The 19,304-nt window shown below is 31.3% G+C and overlaps 3 protein-coding genes and 1 long non-coding RNA gene across 11 annotated transcripts in view; 2 read left to right on the top strand and 2 right to left on the bottom strand.

The window, feature by feature from the left end:
• Positions 1–6,681, top strand: part of lolal (longitudinals lacking protein-like) — a 150,615-nt gene extending 143,934 nt beyond the window's left edge. For 2 of the 6 annotated variants that reach the window (XM_085482373.1, XM_085482372.1), the window contains 2 exons: positions 1,621–1,652; positions 2,697–2,724. Coding sequence is in view for 4 of the 6 variants with exons in the window: in XM_029319974.2 (XP_029175807.1) it covers positions 2,742–2,930; positions 3,024–3,218 (384 nt within the window). In the remaining 2 variants the exon portion in view is untranslated. The other 4 variants (XM_029319974.2, XM_029319975.2, XM_029319973.2 and 1 more) reach the window with 4 other exon arrangements.
• LOC114944186 (uncharacterized) overlaps positions 1–19,304 on the bottom strand; it is a 192,853-nt gene that overhangs the window by 95,622 nt on the left and 77,927 nt on the right. The gene's annotated exons all lie outside the window — the stretch shown is intronic.
• On the bottom strand, positions 5,072–11,318 carry LOC114944178 (arrestin domain-containing protein 17). The gene is made up of 8 exons (XM_029319966.2): positions 10,980–11,318; positions 9,153–9,308; positions 8,802–9,016; positions 8,440–8,625; positions 8,087–8,295; positions 7,545–7,786; positions 7,222–7,350; positions 5,072–7,137 (listed from the first exon to the last, which is right to left on the bottom strand). The coding sequence occupies exons 1-8, from the start codon at positions 11,095–11,097 to the stop codon at positions 7,121–7,123; spliced, it is 1,272 nt and encodes a 423-aa protein (XP_029175799.1). The 5' UTR covers positions 11,098–11,318; the 3' UTR covers positions 5,072–7,120.
• LOC114944174 (uncharacterized) overlaps positions 16,344–19,304 on the top strand; it is a 40,822-nt gene continuing 37,861 nt past the window's right edge. For 2 of the 3 annotated variants that reach the window (XM_029319963.2, XM_029319962.2), the window contains exons 1-2: positions 16,344–16,653; positions 17,656–18,936. In XM_029319963.2, the coding sequence (XP_029175796.1) occupies positions 17,958–18,936 (979 nt within the window). In that variant the 5' untranslated portion in view covers positions 16,344–16,653; positions 17,656–17,957. The remainder of the gene's footprint in view (positions 16,654–17,655; positions 18,937–19,304) is intronic. The other variant, XM_085482264.1, reaches the window with a different exon arrangement.

Raw genomic sequence — 19,304 nt, 5'->3', positions numbered from 1 at the left:
TAATATCGCATCCTTTTGTGCATCATCACTAATCATAAACATCTCTCTTTCTTCTACGCGCTCTAATTCATCTTATATACATATATGCATGTCACTAGGCACATTACATAACAGTGAGTTACAAAACGGGAATAAAAAATCCATGAAAAATGTCTTATCACATATTTTTTTAATTTATTGCTTTTTCTATTTTATTTTTTTCTTATTTATTTTTTTATCTCTACTAAATGAATTTTTGCGCATTTTTCTCGTATATGGCGATTTAGAAAATAATTAATTAATTCTGATTAATTATAATTATCACACATGCACACACACACACACAAGTAATAATGTAATAAATACCTTAGGAAAATAACTAATGAATAATAGATATATTTTATATGATATTTATATATATAGCTTATTTAAATAAATTATAATTTCATACGAAGTAAATTTATTACTACACGGAGAGAATTTTCTCTTAGAATTTACCCTGAAAATCATGGTAATCATGGGGCAATATGGTATATAAAAGAATTTTATAAAAATAAATATATAAAAATTGATGAAAAAAATATTGATTTGTACATAGTAAATTTCTTATATACATAACAAAATTAATCGAACATATTTAATATCTTATTATGATAGAGTTGTTAATATTTTTTATTGTAATAAATATTAATCAGAGAAACTCTTACACGGAAAGAATTTTCTCTTAGAATTTACCCTGAAAATTATGGTAATCGTGAGATGTGAGATAATAAAATTTTTTTAGTTAATATTTATCATAATAAAAAATATTAATATGTACACAATAAAATTAATCGAACATATCTTATCGTTATATAGACATTAATATTTTTTATGTTAGGAAATATTAATCAGAGAAACTCACAAAATTCTTCCAATATCATATTGTCCTACGATTACCCTGATTTTTAGGGTAAATTCTAAAAGAAAATTCTTTTTGAGTATAAAATTCTTCCAATACCATATTGTCACACGATTATCGTGATTTTCAAGGTAAATTCTTTGTAATATTTTCAAAATATTACTATTAAAATTTATTATATAAAATCTAACATTTTTGAATTCATGCAAATTTATAGGATCAAATGGCTTAAATGTAAATAAAATAGATTTTAGCATTTAAAAATTTTGTAAGCAAATTTATATATATATATATATATATATATATATATTTTTTTTTTTTTTTTAATATATAAGTTTGCTTACAAAATTTATAAACGCAAAATCTATTTTATCTACATTTGAGTTTCTTAATATCAGAATTGCAAAAATTTAAAAATATTAGAATTTGTATAATAAATCTTAATAATTTTTAATTTTAGTTGGAATATATATACATATACATATATGTATATATATGTATATATATGTATATAATCAACTAAAATTTTATCTTATGTCCACTTATTTTTTATTGCAGTGTAATATACAATAAAAATATTTTTGATATTTAATTTTATACATACGTGTATATATATATATATATAATTTTAAATGTCAACAAAATTTTAAATATATTGCAATAAAAATAAACGCACAAAAGGGGCCGTTAAATGTAGGTTAAAGTTGACTGCATTTTGATCGATTTTTCATATCTTTTAGGTTTATTTCCCAAAGAAGAGCGAAGCGAAAAGGTAGATAAATCAGTTATGGATTAACTTTAACTGAATATTTACGAAATCACGCAGCATCAATTGTACATATCAATATATAAAATATTCATTAAACATTCCAACTCACCGAGAGCGCTTCGCAAACGCGCGACGACGAGAGCACTGCGACTGTATTATCGTGTCGGTCGCGCCATCTAACAACGCGTTCGGGAGCAACTTCAGTCGGTACGACGTATACGCGCGCCGATCGTCGGCGGAAGGATCCGAGGTTGGCCGAAATTCCCTGTTCATCGTGTGATATTAGTCACAACAAAAAAATCGGTGGTGATCGCGCAAAAAGTTTTTCGGCACAGCGTATTTTTCGCGTTCCCTCGGCAGCAAGGTGCTGGTTGTAAACACGTCGGCGCCTCATCCAGGACACGTCGACGACGCGAAGTAAGACTCGCGGCGTCCTTGCCGCTTACGTACAAGCCTGAAGTGTGTTGTGGGCCACCGTGTGTTGTGTCGAGGGTCTCTCGTCGTGTGCGCCGTTTCGATAGGACGGGCGGACGGACGCACGCATGTTGTGACGAGGCGTGCAATTTAACGCCTTCGGTAGACGTTTCGATATTCGTTTGACAGATCGCGTTATTAATATTCCGCCTGTCGTGAGATGATACGCTCCGTTTCGCGGCGAAACTCGGCTGATCCGCGTCGTCGCGTCCCGCCGAGATTTTCTCTGGCTTAACCTATCTAAGGGTATATCTTGGAATAAGGCGCGAAGAACCTGTCGCGTTTGCTTAGCTCGAAACAATGTTCGTTCTTTTTTTTTCTGCTTTATATTCCTGTTTAATATTCAACATTTATCGCGGTCGATAGCGGCTAATCGTGCGAGCATATTTTTTATTTCATATTTTATAGTTTGCGATCAAATGTGCGACTCTTCATTAGACGGTTTTTTCATTTTTGTTTGCTTTATTTTATAATTTTCTTTTTTTTGTTATATAAACGTATGAAGATGCTTAGGCGATTCTGATATTTACACAATTGGCATTGACTGATGTTTTGATATAATCTTATTTGCAGACTGCACAATTACGTAGGAGTTATAGGGCAATATCAGCATTCACAATGGCGGGAGAACAACAGCAGTTTTTTCTTAAATGGAACGACTTTCAGTCGAACATGGTGTCGTCGTTCAAACACTTGCGAGATGAAAAAAGTTTCACGGATGTGACATTGGCTTGCGATGGTCAAACTTGCAAAGCGCATAAAATGGTTTTGTCTGCCTGTAGTCCTTACTTCAAATCATTGTTAGAGGTATAATTTTCTTTATATTACACTAAGTGAAGTATATTACTACATATTTTGTATATAATTGAATTAATTCATTGCTTGATATATATATTACAGGAAAATCCGTCCAAACATCCTATTATAATTCTAAAGGATGTTGCGTACAGTCATTTGCAAGCCATTCTAGAATTCATGTATGCAGGCGAAGTAAATGTTTCACAAGATCAGTTACCAGCATTTCTCAAAACGGCAGACCGGCTTAAAGTTAAAGGACTAGCTGAAGCTCCTGGTGCCATTAAGAGAGAAAATTAAAGATACGCACGTAATTTTGGTATGTTTTGATATTTTATTTAGTTAATCTTAGATAAAAATTGCCAAAAGAATAATTTATTATTCTTTACAGCTTTCTTATCTTCAAATTTTTCTATTACTACATTACAAATTTTCTTTTTTTTTTTTATTACTGTACATATCTAATAATTAAATTTAATCACATATATAATTCATGTAATGAAAGAAAAGGGAATCATTTAGTCACAGAATTTATATAATGATACAAAAAGTTATTTAGCTAATTTTACTTAACAAAAGTATTGATTTTGGAATTACATTCGTTTATGCTGCACAAGAATTCATTGTTTAATTATTGATTGTGCAAATCTATTTTTATTCTCGAATAAAATGTGACCTTATTCTACACGTTGTTACAGCATATATTGAACATACAAAATAAGAGTTAATAAGTTTCATAAAAGCTAATAAAAACAGTGTCTTGTGTAAAATGTGTGTGTAGAGATTGTACAAAATAATTTTTTTAAATAGAAAAAAACAGCGTGGAAAAAACAATTTTATTTTTTAAATTATATTTTTAAATATATTATTTTTCCTTTAAATATATTTTTTTGTTAATACAAAAAAATTAGAGTTCTTATGTTTTCAATTAATTTTTTAAAAATAATTTTAATGACACTTTTGCTTTTATTTTTTTCTATTTATATCTCTTCTCGTGTATAATATTAATATACACTGTGTAATGATTATTTATTATTATATCTACAAATAGAGTAAATGTAATTTTCTTTTCAGGTCTTTGAAAGCGTGTGGACTGAAAAAAAAAAACAATGTAATAATGTAAAGTGATTGCGCAAAACACATACCATACAACATAAACACAATGAGACACATACATAAATCCATATACATATATATTTTATATATATAATGTATATATTATATATATTATATATATACATATATATGTACATGTAGATATATATATATTTATATATATAAAATAAACATTACATGTGCACAACCCAGTATCCTCTGGTTCATGACTTGGATCAACATATGTACGATGACAATGTAAAATAATGCCTTTTTCTTAATCTCATTTAATGTTAATGATTGTACTGACGGTATGACGGTACACCATAAGTAGATACGAAATGTTGATGTTTGTCTTGAACCCATTATAATGCCACATTGCAGCGGCAACAATAACACAACAACATTGATTATTTTTTTAAAACAAGGCGTCACGAGGCGCGAATAAGTGGGTCGCGATAGTTTTACAATATATATTGACCGGGGCAGTCTTGATAGATCAAGTTGGAAATGTTAAGAACATCTGTTACAACGCCCGTTTTTTCAAATCGATCTACTTGACTCAAAGCACTCCCCTATCGGTTCCATTTGGTAGATCTATTCACGAAGTAGCCTTATTTTTTTTTGTCTTTATTGCGTGTCAACTTATTACTTATCATGAAGTTCATTTGAGATCCGTGCAACCTATCGAAATATGAAAGTCTTTCACATCTTTTTGATAGATATCTACATATATAATTGTACAAGCTCATTTTCGTGAAATATTAATTTTCCAATGAAACGATTATAAAAGTAAAGATTTTATTATGGGGATCATGTATATATTTTTTTTTTAATCAATCATACAGGGCATTAACGATTCTATTTCACTCTAGATTTCATATAAATGATAGTTGAACAAAGGAAAGTATAAATCATTGGCATTTAATCAGGAAGTTCTGCTTCTGTCGTGGATAGATTTGCGAAACCTCCGACAATTAAAGAATATCAAATCAAGTTTGCTGGAAGTAGTAACGTGCGTATTTAACGTAATTCAATACAGAATTTTTTTCGTCAAATTTGCTAAATGACATTAAAACGACGTATCTGTGCGTGTTCTCGCGAAATGTAAAAAAAGAAGTATTAAAAAATACTTACGAGAAGAATTGTTCTTACAATGTCGCAATCGATCCCGTACAAGTTACCTCTTCTAGTGATCATGATTTTTACTTAACCAAATACTGCCAGTATTTGTACCGGCGTATTCAATATTACCGATAGACCAAATTTATTTATGATAATAATATATTAAGGGTTGAAAAAAATGATGTGTGTGTTTTAAATCGAGGGAAGGTTATTGTAATATAAGCGAAGTAAATTTTTGTAAAGTCGGAGCGCACAGTTCCTTTTCCCTCCCGACAACCAGATACTCTGAAAAGTTTTAGAAAGAAAGTCAGGAAACATTATCGAGTCAAGGACAAAAAAGTTGTTCTATTCTGATTACAATATTTTTGTAAATGTTTTGATACTCTTATCTTTGTATGTTCACAAATATTTTAAATTATCTTTGCATTATATTAAATGTTTTAATATTAATTTGGAGTTCTTCGTTAATTTCAGATTTTATGACATTGCATAGCATTGTTTGGTTTATTGTCAAATAAGCCCACACTTGCGATTCTTGGCTAGGTATTTTTTTTTTTTATATAATTACACATTGAGAATCTCTATAGTTTGTGAATTTTCTTTCGATTTTAATTATTCTTGTATTTGATATGAATTTTTATTGCACTAATTACTCCAATATTGTGAATTATATTGAATTAGCACGAACTCCTATGGACACTGTATTAAGGATCGTACACATTCATCGAACGTCAGTCATATCTCGCAGATTATGAATTAGCGCATTATTTCTTACTGATTTTGCTTCGGATGTTTCTGAATGACACTTCAGTTCTATAAAATTGAAAGTGTAAAAGTGTAGAAGCTGTAAAAATGATCCCATCGAAGAAATATATAGATGTCGACAATATTTGCGTTATAACAAGGATAAGTTTTGATAATTAAGATCATTTGTGTAAGCGGTATTAAAGCAAAGTAAGAATAGTTTGCGGATATTTGAGATCTCGGAATGAGAACATTTTCAATCGTTTTTCGCAATCATCCGATAGCAACATCGTGCGATAGATATTCGATATATTCGCAGTATTTAAGGCGGCGTATTTAATCGCCTCAAGATGGATGGGTTCAGTTCCTACAATGAAATAAGTTTGCCGGGCATTTGGTGGCTGAATGTGAATAGTTGTACCATGTACATTTGCTATGCTGTAAAACTGTAAAGGAGTACAATTGTAGAATAGAACATTTCACATATATAGGAGTGACCGTTCGTGCTAAGTTCACGATTATGTCACAAGCTCTTTTTCGTTACATGTCTTTATATCTCCGATTTCCATGCTCCACTTTCCGCATTCAAGATTGTAGATCGATTTCAAACCGATTTGTGAAGTTATCGAGATGAATCCTCCCCTTCTTCTCTCCTCTTCGTTATTTTAATTATGCGTTATTTCATCTATCCGTTCAAAAAATTCGAAACTTTGTTAACGTTACTTTTGCTATTATATGACTCGATGATGATTATGATATGATGATGTTGAAATATAAAATAAATTGTGTAAATATACTATTTTCGCGTAACTATTTTTATTGCTCCTGCAATAAATTTCTCTTTATGGATCTCCATCTTCTGACGTTTTTTCAATGTTCAAAAGCGCTAATTATTGTTATAAAACAAACGTTGATGTACAAAATACGTATTATATAAAATTGGATTTTTTATTATTTAGGATTATTTATGTAATACGTATTATTTGTTTGATGTAGAACGTGATTACATTTATAATCGTAAATAGAATATGTTATAAAGTATAAAAATATACACAATCACAATTTATACATAAAAAACACTAATATATTTAAATATATGAGGTAGCAGCGATTGGAGTCTGCGTTTTTCTAGCATACTTGCTTCTGCATTATGGCAAAGCGCGTCAAATATAGAAGTAATTTGGTCGGTAGTACATAGGATTCCTCCGCTGTCTTATTTTCCAAATGGATATTTCACCTTATTTACCAGGTGGATCTATAAAATAATATATATAGGTATACTTATCGTTTTTCAAAATATGATATAAAGCATTTAACGGTAATTCTATTTCGTGCTTACATGGCGTTGGGAAATTAAAAACTGGATATCTTGGTGCGAAGGGCTCGTTGGCACCTTGCACATAATTAGATTCATCTTCTTCTTTAATGCTGTCCGCTCTTTGCAAACACTCTTCATATGAGGGCGGTGCTAGATATAATAATAATTTTTAAAAATTATCTTTATATACACATGACATATCATTAAACTAATCTTCCAAGATAAAGTCATGCGATATTCGTTTATATCGCATATTCGGTATGAATATACATATATATATTTATTTTCAAATATTGATTAAAAAAATTGTGCGTGTCAAAGAAACATAAAGAAAATCTACTCACGTATGTCCCACTGATTAGCCGAGGTGCTAGGTTGATTCGCAAAGCCTATGGAGGGTCCTGGATAAGGCGTATACGGTGGAGCATAGTCTGGGGACATCGGCATCGGCGGAGGAGGATCATCGTATGGCATTACAGGAGCTGTAGGTTGTGGTATGGCTTGAGTATAGGGTACAGGTGAAATTACTGAACGCAGTGGAGTTGTTCCGATCAAGATCGGATAAGTTTTGGTGATGTTGCAATGCCTATCGTGGAAATTCGATTTTTTAATGAACTATCCAATCAATATAATTTTATTTTAATTCAATTAAAAGTAGCTATATCCATGTAATTTCTAATAATTTTGAAGAATTAATATAAAAAAGAATTCTCCATTTATATTTATTAACTGTATAATTTTATATATTTATTATACATATAATTATATGGATATATTATAAATTTATAGCTTGAGCATTCTTTTTTATTAATTCTTTAAAATTATTAGAAATTTTTGGTTGGCTACTAGACACAAGTAATATCGTGTTTTTGAGAAATGTACGTACATTCCTGATACGTGAACTGTAATGCGTAAGACATATTTCTGATCTATTATGCCGCAATATTCCAATTGGGATGGCGGTATCGGTGGAATTTGTAATCTGGACACAATCTCGGAAATTTGGCCAAATGGTCCCGCAGTTTTCTCAGTTTTTATGACCGCTTTATCCGTTTTCGTCGTATTATACGGTGATCTCGCATGGAATTCCAAGGACTTTATAAAAGAAAAATATTAGTTATACATTGTATAGGTAAAAATTAATTTGATTAAATTGTGTATTATAGGTGAATGGATAAGCTATAGCTGTGGATATAGAATAACTATAGTAAATTGTGACGATAGTGACATTAAACCTACTCGTTCTAGTTTAACGCAGATTCTGTTCACATTGACACGGCTGGTATTTTCCAAATTGATCGTCGTTTCTATCGATTGTCCCGGAACAAACCCCGTTACTGGTATTCGAATGCGCGTTTTCATCGAGCCCATATTGAAACAGCAGAAACAACAAAAGCTTTCGGCCGCTTCGTCGTCTACACCTAGCTAATGAGAAATCATACAGACATATATATATATTATATGTGAGAAACACAAATTATTCACAAATATATCATTTTGTTTCGCGTATTTTGTTGTCATTTGATAGCAAAGTTAAAATTCCTTAATATAGAGATAGAAGAAATGCATACACATAATTTTCGCATACTGATTTCACTTACACATTGTTGACTGAACATGTTCAAATCGTACGATGAAACCACGGTAAACGCAATTTTGCACTCGTGATCGAATCTCCATGGTCTGTCAATAACCGCCTTTGTCGTGTATCTGATGTGACCGTGTTTATGTTCGAAGCTACATGGTATGTTATAGGGTAGTGTAAAATTAAAAGGGTATTTGTGAAACCCTTCTGGCATCCGTATTTCCCCATTACCTGTAGTAATTTATGATATGTACATGTATTTGATAAAAAATACTTCATTGCATTAATTTGCAATTACTTGGAATTAATTGCATAGTTACATTGCAGAACGTTATTTTCAAGTTTTTAATAGTCTTGTAAATATTACCTGTTGTACTCCCGAATAGATAATAAGTCAGGTGAAAATACTGTTCATTCGCTCGAAAATGATCAACGTGGGTGTGATTGTGTCCTTGAGAATCCTTAGTGCTTCTTCTTCTTTCCCAGCTAACATTAGCTTCTCCTTTAATTGACAATTTTAGCGCTGCAATAAAAAAAATATGTATTCCCCAATCTTTTTTTATTGTTATCTATTTTTTTTTATTAAAATGTTATATACATTAAAAAATAATCAATTTTCCCTTTCTTTTATTTTCTTTTTCTTATTTAAATATTGAAATAAACTCGATCATCAAATAGAGTAATTCTTTTTTGACCATATGTTTATTAAATATTTTTAAAGATTTTAACAAAAATAAAAAACAGATTTTTAAAAAATAACATTAACGATTTAAGAAAGGGAATTGTGCATTACACAACAATGTTATGTTTACAGGGTTCGAAATTCAATGTTCATTGAAAACGCATCAATAGAACTCGAATATGCGCAGTATACAACGCGCGTTGCATAATCAATTATATATTACAGCTATCAATTATAGCTGTTATGTAAAAAGTAGATGCGAGAATGTGGTAAAACGATGCTGTTTCAAATATTAAAGCGAGATATATCAGATTTTGTGCAACGTAACGGATAGAAACCGGAATCGCATTTTGATAAATTTATTTTTAGTCTGTTTATGACTTTGAAATGTAGACTGCTAAATGTGCAATATTGAAGAAATTAATTTAGAAATGCATAGAATTATTAAATAACATGACTTGTTATCAAATACGAACAATAATCAGAGTTTTGGGAAATATATCATCCTAATGTATTTTACTCCTATATTACTTGGAAAATAATTATTATTTATTAAAATGAATGTGAAATATAATGTTAGTAGATCTGTTTGTTTCAGCTGGCAAGATGTCGTTTCTGATAAACATTTATCTGCGAATCGATAACTATATACTGCATATCTAATTAACACTTCACATTTAATATATTTAATTTGTTACGTAATCCTTGAATATATTTTTTTTTATTTTTATAAAATGCGTGCACAGTAAATAAATTTCATAACTTCTTATACTATATTAAAGCACGGGCTAAAAAACGCGAGTATTCGAGAGATATATTTGGCACATGTAGTTTTAGCTTGTGTTTGTAAATGACGTCATACTAAGCGTCTGATAGGGAGTTATGGCTAACAGAACTCAATACAGAGATGCATCAGTGAAAGAAAATATTATATTTAATATATCTTATGTATATATTAAAATTAAAAATATACAAAAACATATCGTGAAGACATATATGTTATAATAATCATACAAAAACTGTCAACACAATTTAATTAATTGTATTTATAATGAACTTAAATGCGTCCTTAATTGTGTTCTAATGTAATGGAAAATTCTGGATATATGAATTTTTCTTGCATAATCATCATTAACGTTTCTGTTGAATCAATTTCTCATTAAAATTTTTAATTTTTCTTTTCTAAAACTACGAAAAACAAGAATCCTTTCACGGTGCTGATACTTGTTGAGCCTTTTCTGCACAAACCTCTCAATGATTTATTTCATCCATCCACATAGAATAGATAATCAAGTGGGTCTGAAGGAACCAAACGATAACACATTTCTCGCGAAATTCGGCACCTCTTTTTCACGGCACTGTTTCCACATAGCACGCATTCTTCCATACACATACACGCAAATGCGCACTTTGGCGCCCGACGTTCATCCGACTCGGCGCCAGCGACAGACCCGTTCGATACTACTTGATCTCGTGCCACGACACGTGTGTTATGCCGGACGCGCTATTTACCTCGGATAGATTTCTCCCTGGCCAGGTCGACGATGACGTTGCCGGTGACGATTTCACCAGGGGCAAAAGTAGCGCCCGGTCGATCGAATTCGATCCGAAAAGTCCTCAACGACGGCATCTGGAAATATGTCGAGATCTCGCTTTTCGAGTTGGATCGAGGCAGGGACCTCGTGATCGTCAGCTAAGACCCGAAGTGGGAGACGTTAGACTAGATGCAACTGACAAACCGGATTCTCGACGACTGAATGCGAAACCTCTTGCGACGTTGGTTCCGCATGTTCTGACTGATTTGCCAGTAGTCGAGCTAACGCTGAGACTGTGGGTGGGTTCCGTATCAGCACCCCACTAGAAACGTCATCAGGGTGCGTGCCATGTTGCTTCCCTGATAGTACGATAATAGATGTTGCACTCCCTATTTTTCCTGGTTAGATAGGAGTAAATCGAAGATTTAAAATATGATAGAATGATGAGGACGTTAGTAGATGATAATTAGTAGAAGATACTACAATAGCACCTTCTTAGAAAAATGACGTATACGAATATATATTAAAAATAATAGTTTTATGAAGTATTTTATATTGCAAAATATTGACAAACAGTATTGATTAAGTGTGATAACTGATAACATGAGGACGTTCGTAGGTGATATTTAGTAGAAGATATTACAATAGCAACTTTTTAAAATAATAACGTGTACAAATATATGTCATAAAATTAATTAAAAATAATAATTTTATAAAGTATTTTTATATTGCAAAATATTGACAAAAAGTATTGATTAATTGTAAGTATGATAGAATGAGGACGTTAGTATAGATGATATTTAATAGAAGATATACTACAATAACAACTTTTTAGAATAATGACGTGTACAAATATATATTATAAAATTAATTTTCATATAAATCAAACATATTATAAAATTAATTTATTAAAAATAATAATTTTATAAAGTATTTTTATATTGCAAAATATTTGATAAAAAATATTACTCCCATTAACTGCGATAACAAAAATAATATTATTGCTATTGATTTTAAAAAGAAAAATTTACGTGTGAATAATTGGAAAGAATAAGTTTTAATGTAATTTTTAATACAAATATTAATATATGAATATGTATTTGTCAAATTGCAAGACACGTGAGTCATCTAATAGTCATCCCACGCAAAGGGAACAAAACATTAAATTAGTTCCTATAAAATATAAAAAACCGTGAGTCAATGTATAATTATATATATCGTATATGTGTATGACGTCTATATGTAATATAATTATACATTGACTCACGGTTTTTTATATTTTATAGGAACTAATTTAATGTTTTGTTCTCTTAACTATTAACGATAATAGTATAGTTAAAAATAAAACTCTTTAAAACGTCAACGTTTTACATAGAATTAATTAATTAATATAACGAGACGTAGAATAATGTCAAAATGCAAGGTTATTGTTTCTCTGTATATAATTAGTCATTGCGACATGAAGATTATCAATGAGAATTACAAAGATCAGATTTCCAAATATTTTACATAACAATAGGGAACGTAAATATAATTAGCAGATATGATTAGATGATTTAATGCATTAGCGCCACGTGTATTTGCTTTCATTGAGAACACATCGCCGCGAGTGATGTATTTTTGTTCTTCGTCAAGTTGTTGGAAATGTGCAACTATTTTCGCAAGTAATTTGCGCCAGACCTATTAATTGGTCAATCGATGAGTATGCAGAATTATATCGCGTGTTGCGCGTTTCTATGCAAGTTTATTGAGCTGCAGATTGCGGATTATCATTCGGTTATCTTTTAATCGATTGACAGATAATCAATGATGAGATATAAATTATAAAATAATTTTTTTAATTTTATCTATATAATATTTATATATTATAAATATATACGTATATATATTTATTATATGTATTATTATAATATATTACATATATACTATTATTATATATATAGATATATTGCAAATTTTATATTCTTTTGAAATAGATTGCGATTGATATAATGGCTTTTATCAATATGCATACTTCGTGGTAACTCGTCTGAAACTCATTGTACGAATCCGCTCTCTGACGGTTTCCGATACCACTAACTTCCATGATCTCGTATGATATAGTCAGGCAGTATTTAAGTTAAATGATTACGTTATTTTATCTTCTTACAATAATTGATTTAGAATATTTCTTTATTTTACTCGACTTTTCTTTTTGACTATAGTTCGTTTTTTAACCGAGAATAAAATTTATATTAAAGAAATTATATGTAATATACCTACAAAAGAAATAAACATAGGTAACTACATTGTACCAGTGCAGTTTACATATTCTTGGCGATACTCATATGATATATGATATGCATCTTTATGTAAAACCAATTTTTTAATGAAGCTTGAAATAAGGATAAGAATTATGAAATTTTTTATCCTAAATTTTTTATTTTATTCTTTTATTATAAATTAATTATTTATATTAAATAGAAATCACTTGTACGAAATATATTTCATTTTAATATATATAGTTGTAAGATTAATTTTCTTTTTTCAATAATCTTTAAGGGAATCTGTAAGAAAAATATTGATAATACAAAAATCCGATAAAAATATAAAGTTATAGCATAAAAAATATATAATTTAATTATATTTCTCACATACACAATATTAGAAATTAAGATTAGATATTTAGGTACGAAAAATTTACTGGCACACGTGCTTAAACTTGCTGAGTTTTATTATTTTATTAATGAAACACGTTTTGTACAATAAAGATATTAGATACATAAGAATATTCATCTGACAGATTTTCTAAAACTTAGATTGAAAGTGTGCAATAATTTTTATAAATGTAATTATATTTTAGCATTTTAGTAATGTCTGCGAAATATGATTCGTAATTATATTTCTATGATAGAGTATATCTATAAAAATCAAATCGACGTTTTTGGAATTCAATAATAAATTTACTAAAAATTTAATAAAATTTTTAATTCGAATAAGCAAAATTCAAATATAGAAATAGGTGTTTATACATAAATAATTTAGAATACTCTTTTTAAATAAGGAGGAAACAGTTTTCATGTTTTAGATAAATAAGCAGAATATGTCGAGTGATCACGTATTATTATAAAAATTTTTTACTGTCAGTAATAATTTTGAATAAGGCACATTTATAGTGTTATATTAAATTCTAGAAGTATCGATTTGATATCTTCAATATATAAAGTGTATTTTTGTGCAAAAAGTGAAATTAGAGGCGCCAATGATTCCAATATTATTTTAATTATTTCTTAGATAATATACTTGGCATTTAACAAACTATGATATAAAATTGATCCGACCGATCGACTTCGATACGCAAACTTTTCAACGATTTCAACGATATCTTTAAAATGCACTTCGGCCAAGATTTTGCTTATCAAATTATATCGAGATCGAGCAATTGAAATATCATGTAATATGATGAGTACAATTGGCAGACTTTGATTGACTTCGATAAAAAGTTTTAAACGAAAACGTGAAGCAATTTCTATCGACATTTCACTATGAGAACGTTATATAATTCGTTTGACATGATTTTCCTTAACACATTTCCTTTTGCAATTGTGAATATCTGTAAGTGTTATATAAATAATTTTTATCATAAGATTATAGAATATTTTGCAAACGAAATAAACAAAATTATAATACAAAAATGAGAAACATTTATAAAAAATCTAGCGATTCATTTTCTTTTAAAGCTGGAGTATTATTATTATCGTGGTAAAAGAAAATATTTCAATTTGTCGAATCAATTATATACAGCACATATTGTGTGATTTTATGCAATGCTTTTCTTAAATCAAAAGTCAAAAAATTATTTGATTGATGTTTTAACTTTGGAGGACAAATAATTTACAGAATGAGAACGCATTTAATAAAATTGTTATATATATATTTTTTATTTTCTATATAAATTGGAATCAAAAAACTTATAGCTTAATACGCATATTTCTTATTAATGACGCGTGTGTGTGTGTGATAATTATTTTTAAATCTTAATTTAATATAGAGACTCTTTAGTTATTTGAAATAAATTATAAAATTTTTCTCTCAAACATCAAGAAATATAAAGTAATATTGTATAACATATTTTTTAATAATCAGTTTTCTAAAATTGATTAAAAACTTCTATCGAATTTTCAATATTTTTAATAGGTCAAATTTAATTAGAGAGTTAATGCATGGAGATTATAATAGATAATTTACTTTCTTCTATTTTATATAAACAATCAATCTTGAACTTATTAAAAGGAAAGTTCGAGATATATTGTGAGTATACACAATCTTGCTTCTTACGAGATTAGTTGCTTGATTGAAAGTGTTATCTGACAATAATTAAGTTCGATATAATTTAATTTGCTCTCTTCTTCCTTTTTATATCTAAAATATTTAATATCTGCTAGGCATTTAAATTCCATTCGATGCATCGAGGCAATTCATCGTTCTTGCCAAAAACTGACAAAGAGACAGAGTTACTGATTGATTAAGAGGCCAAATTAGATTACTCCATGCGCGAGACCTTCATAGTGCCTTACTATAGTGCCTTACTGATTAAAGGCCAAACTATGCTATGTAAACGGGTTTGGACCAACATCAGAGGTATATTAGATTTTATAATGTACCTGCATATACTAAACATCTACCTGTTGGATACTGTTACAACAGACTTCAACCACTGCTGCGGGCTTCAAGCACGCGAAACCTTCAGGCCTTTATTCTCTGCATAAACACAAACGCAACCTTTTTCGATAGACTATCGATAGGCGATACCTTTTGCGTAAACCAGGAGAAATATTAATTACAAACTTGAATGCCAGCACAGTGATTTTATTAAATTTATTTTTTTCGATATACATATATGACATGCATGATTTTATGAATGATTCATTGATTCTTAACAAGTTTTAACAGAGATTCGTACGTAAAATCAAATTAGATACGGAAATAGATATTTCCAAAATATTTTTATTAAATAAAAACAAATAAACTGCTGTGAAAACATTCCTAAAATGTTATGCGTGTTTGCGATATAAATAAAAATATTTTAAAAATAAATCTTCGAATATATAAAGCAAATAAAAATATAAAATGATACTATTATATATACTTAGAAAAAAATATATTTCAAAATGATGAAATTTTGATAAAAATCATGAAAGTTGTAAAAAACATCGAACGCGAATGCGAATTGTTGAAAGAGCATGTGCGAGGGAGAGAACAACAGAAAGCTCCAGGGTCGAGCTGGATGCGGGAAGGGTGGCTTGCGGCGAAGCTGGTGAGGGGTTGGCTATATCGCAACCCCTCAGTAGCGTGCCGGCCATCGCCGAAGTGGCATCTTCGAGGTGTCGACGTTTCGTTCCCCTCACGACGTCAAATTCGGCCCGAGCCGACACGAGTGCGTTTCTTCCATTTAGGATCAGATTTTCTTCCGTCAGCGTGATGCGAGATTTCGCATTTCAGCGTTTTGTACATCGCAACGTTTACCGTTTGACGTCTTGGCGCAGCTAGACAACGTGACGATATTCTTCGTGACAACGACGATCAACAGGTTAATCTCTAGTCTCGGCTAATTGGCGTATCGCTTTGGCCAATAATCTCGTGTGTATCGTCGTGTATGCTTATCTTACGATGTAAGCAACAGTTGTGTTGGTATCATTTATCATCTCTGTCATTTATTATATAATATCAAATATGAACAATAATATTGCGCATGGTAAATATTGTTTCAATATTATTGTTTGATTTGTAAACTGGCTTTGTCAGTGACTAAGCGGTATCTTTCTTTGCTGAAAGTTTTTATTATTGTTATCAAATTTGAATTTTTTGATCATTTTCTATGGCAACAAGTAAGCAGAAAATTTGACTAAAGTAAAAAAACATTTATAAACATTTATTCAATAAATTCTGAATTTTTTGTTTGATTGAACATTGTTTTTTTTTAGGAATGAGCTCTCTCTCTCTCTCTCCGTGGTTATTTATTACATTAATTATTATTTTGTAATGGAGTCTTTATTTTATCTAAAATAAGAATATTATTAAAGTAATATTTTTAAATATTTTATATTTTTTTATTTTATTTTTTATTTGGATCAATATACAACTTTTGCCAGGTTTCGATCGTGAACTTGACACAGGTGCGTTTTAACCTTGCGGTTATAGGTCACGCGCTATATTATAGAGTAGCATCATATCCCATCATAATTAATTAATCAAGAATCGATTGAATATGACATAAAGTTTTATTTTTCGTTTAATTACATCTATTTAAGGTAATGTTCTGTACAAAATTGAAAGTCTAAAGAGATATATAAAATTGAGTGTATGTAAACATTAAACTTCTTTATTTATTCTTTCTTTCTTTTTTTGTGTGTTTATGTGTACGAGAAAGATAAATCTCTTTTATAAAATAAATAAGAAACGGCAACGTTACAAGTTAGATACAAATATTTTTTCTAAGCTATGTTACATTTTTAATTTTAAAGCATGTGAAAAGTTATTTCAACTAAACTTATATGTATACATATATAAAAGAATGTTTGTTAAAATACATATACATGATTTAATTTTCTGTTTTTAGTTACTTCCTATTTAAAATTTAATATAAACATTAAATTTCATGCTTTATTTGACAGTCCAGAAGATTTGTTTATCCAAAACGATAATCAAGCGCATTTATTGCGCGATAAATAAATATCTGCGACCATATATAAATTTGTATCGAAATTAAATTTGACAGTAAATCTATTGAAATGAAAAGAACGGTTGTCGAGCATTACGCGAACGATTTACGGACGTAGCTTGATTCGGGCGAGTCGTTTCTGCGAAACGCGACAATGACAGAACCGCGATAAATACCCGACTCAGAAGGTCGATCCATCAAAGATAACGCGATCCGGGAGGAAGGTAAATCCGTCAGAGAGATCCCGCGTCGGAGATGGCGACCAACAGTCCCGGACAATCGATCCATCTAAAGTCACCGAGGAGTCCTCGTCAGTTGCCGGCGTTGCCTCGTCTCCAGCAGCAGGTGCCGATCGCGGAACAACGGAGTCCGACCCACAGTCAGTCCACCCAATTGACCAAGTCGCCCGGCACTCCGCTGGTCTTCGAATTTCCGCCCGAGTACTGCCCGGAGACGCCCAACACGAACTTCGACTTCGACGAGTTCGGGCGCGCCGGCGAGCTCGAGCAGCAGCGCGGATCCAGGAGTCCCAGGAGCCCCAGAAGTCCCAGTTACTACGCTCGCATGACGGGCCCGCCACGCAGTCCCATGACCCCCAACAGCGAAATCCTGCACTCGCCCAGCCAGAAATCGCCCATCTTTCAATTCTGCGGTCCGCGGAAGAGTATGAAGCAAGCACAAGCGGCCAGTTACCCGATGTCGGAGACCTCGTCATCGACGATCGATCGCAGTAGATCGGTCAACTCGTCGTCCGGTTACGGTCGCAGGAGCCCGAAGTCCTTCGATTGCCGGAGAAATTCCTGCTTCGGCCTGATGAGCCCGAATAATCCCATGTCGCCGACAATAGTAACGCACGACGCGACCAGCCCGAAAACGGATCGAAGCCCAGATGTGGATCAGAAGGGCGGGAACAGGGAGACTGGGGGATATAAAGGCAACGATACAGGGAAACCGACATCTATGGAAGGTTCGATTGGTATGCAGGAAAACATCGCCGACGAGAGACCCGGTGAAAGGTCGAGAAATGTAAAGAACAAAAGCCAGGGCTGTCTCGACGAAGTCGGTCGCGATCATCGTGAAGGATTAAAGGAATGCTCGAGACGCAGAAGGGGCGAGAGAAACATGACTCGATGTCGACGATCGACCAGCGATCTCACGGACATGGGCGAGGCTGATACCGAGATCACCATGTTATCCAGCCCCAGAAGAAGAGGCTCCATGAAGGGTGGTCTGGGTGAGTTTTTTTTTTTTCTCTTTTCCACGATTTCTTTTTTCGCGATAAAAATATCCCTGCTTATAACAAGGGAGAATTCTCGTTCTCACGTATATCCTTCTCTGTATTTTACTTCTGTAATTTCGTGACCAGATTTTGGGCAATAAAACGAAAGCTGATGTTCTCGAGAGTTTGTCTTTTTGATGAGGGTTCGTTGATTAGAGGTTTTATAAGCGTAGCTCTGCAGCTGTATATTAAAATGTCTGAAAAATATTTCAACTCTGTCATTTTGCGACAAGCGTTAACAATTAATATAATTAGAAAGAAATATTTTTATCGGCTCTCAATATTAAGAATATAAATATGATGTTTTTTAAATCGGCCAACAG

The sequence above is a fragment of the Nylanderia fulva genome, unplaced genomic scaffold, assembly GCF_048542155.1.
Source record: "Nylanderia fulva isolate GAGA-0341 unplaced genomic scaffold, ASM4854215v1 Scaffold20, whole genome shotgun sequence".
NCBI classification, from domain to species: domain Eukaryota; kingdom Metazoa; phylum Arthropoda; class Insecta; order Hymenoptera; family Formicidae; genus Nylanderia; species Nylanderia fulva.
This window is presented reverse-complemented; position numbering and strand designations above follow the sequence as displayed.

Bases quoted from the DNA above. Each gene is read 5' to 3' on its own strand.
- LOC114944178 (XM_029319966.2), bottom strand. From the start codon at position 11,097: ATGCCGTCGTTGAGGACTTTTCGGATCGAATTCGATCGACCGGGCGCT. The intron at 8,626-8,801 runs GTAAGTGAAATC...ATTTCTCATTAG, and splicing joins ACATGTTCAGTCAACAATGT to CTAGGTGTAGACGACGAAGC. The intron at 7,351-7,544 runs GTGAGTAGATTT...TATTATATCTAG, and splicing joins GGCTAATCAGTGGGACATAC to CACCGCCCTCATATGAAGAG.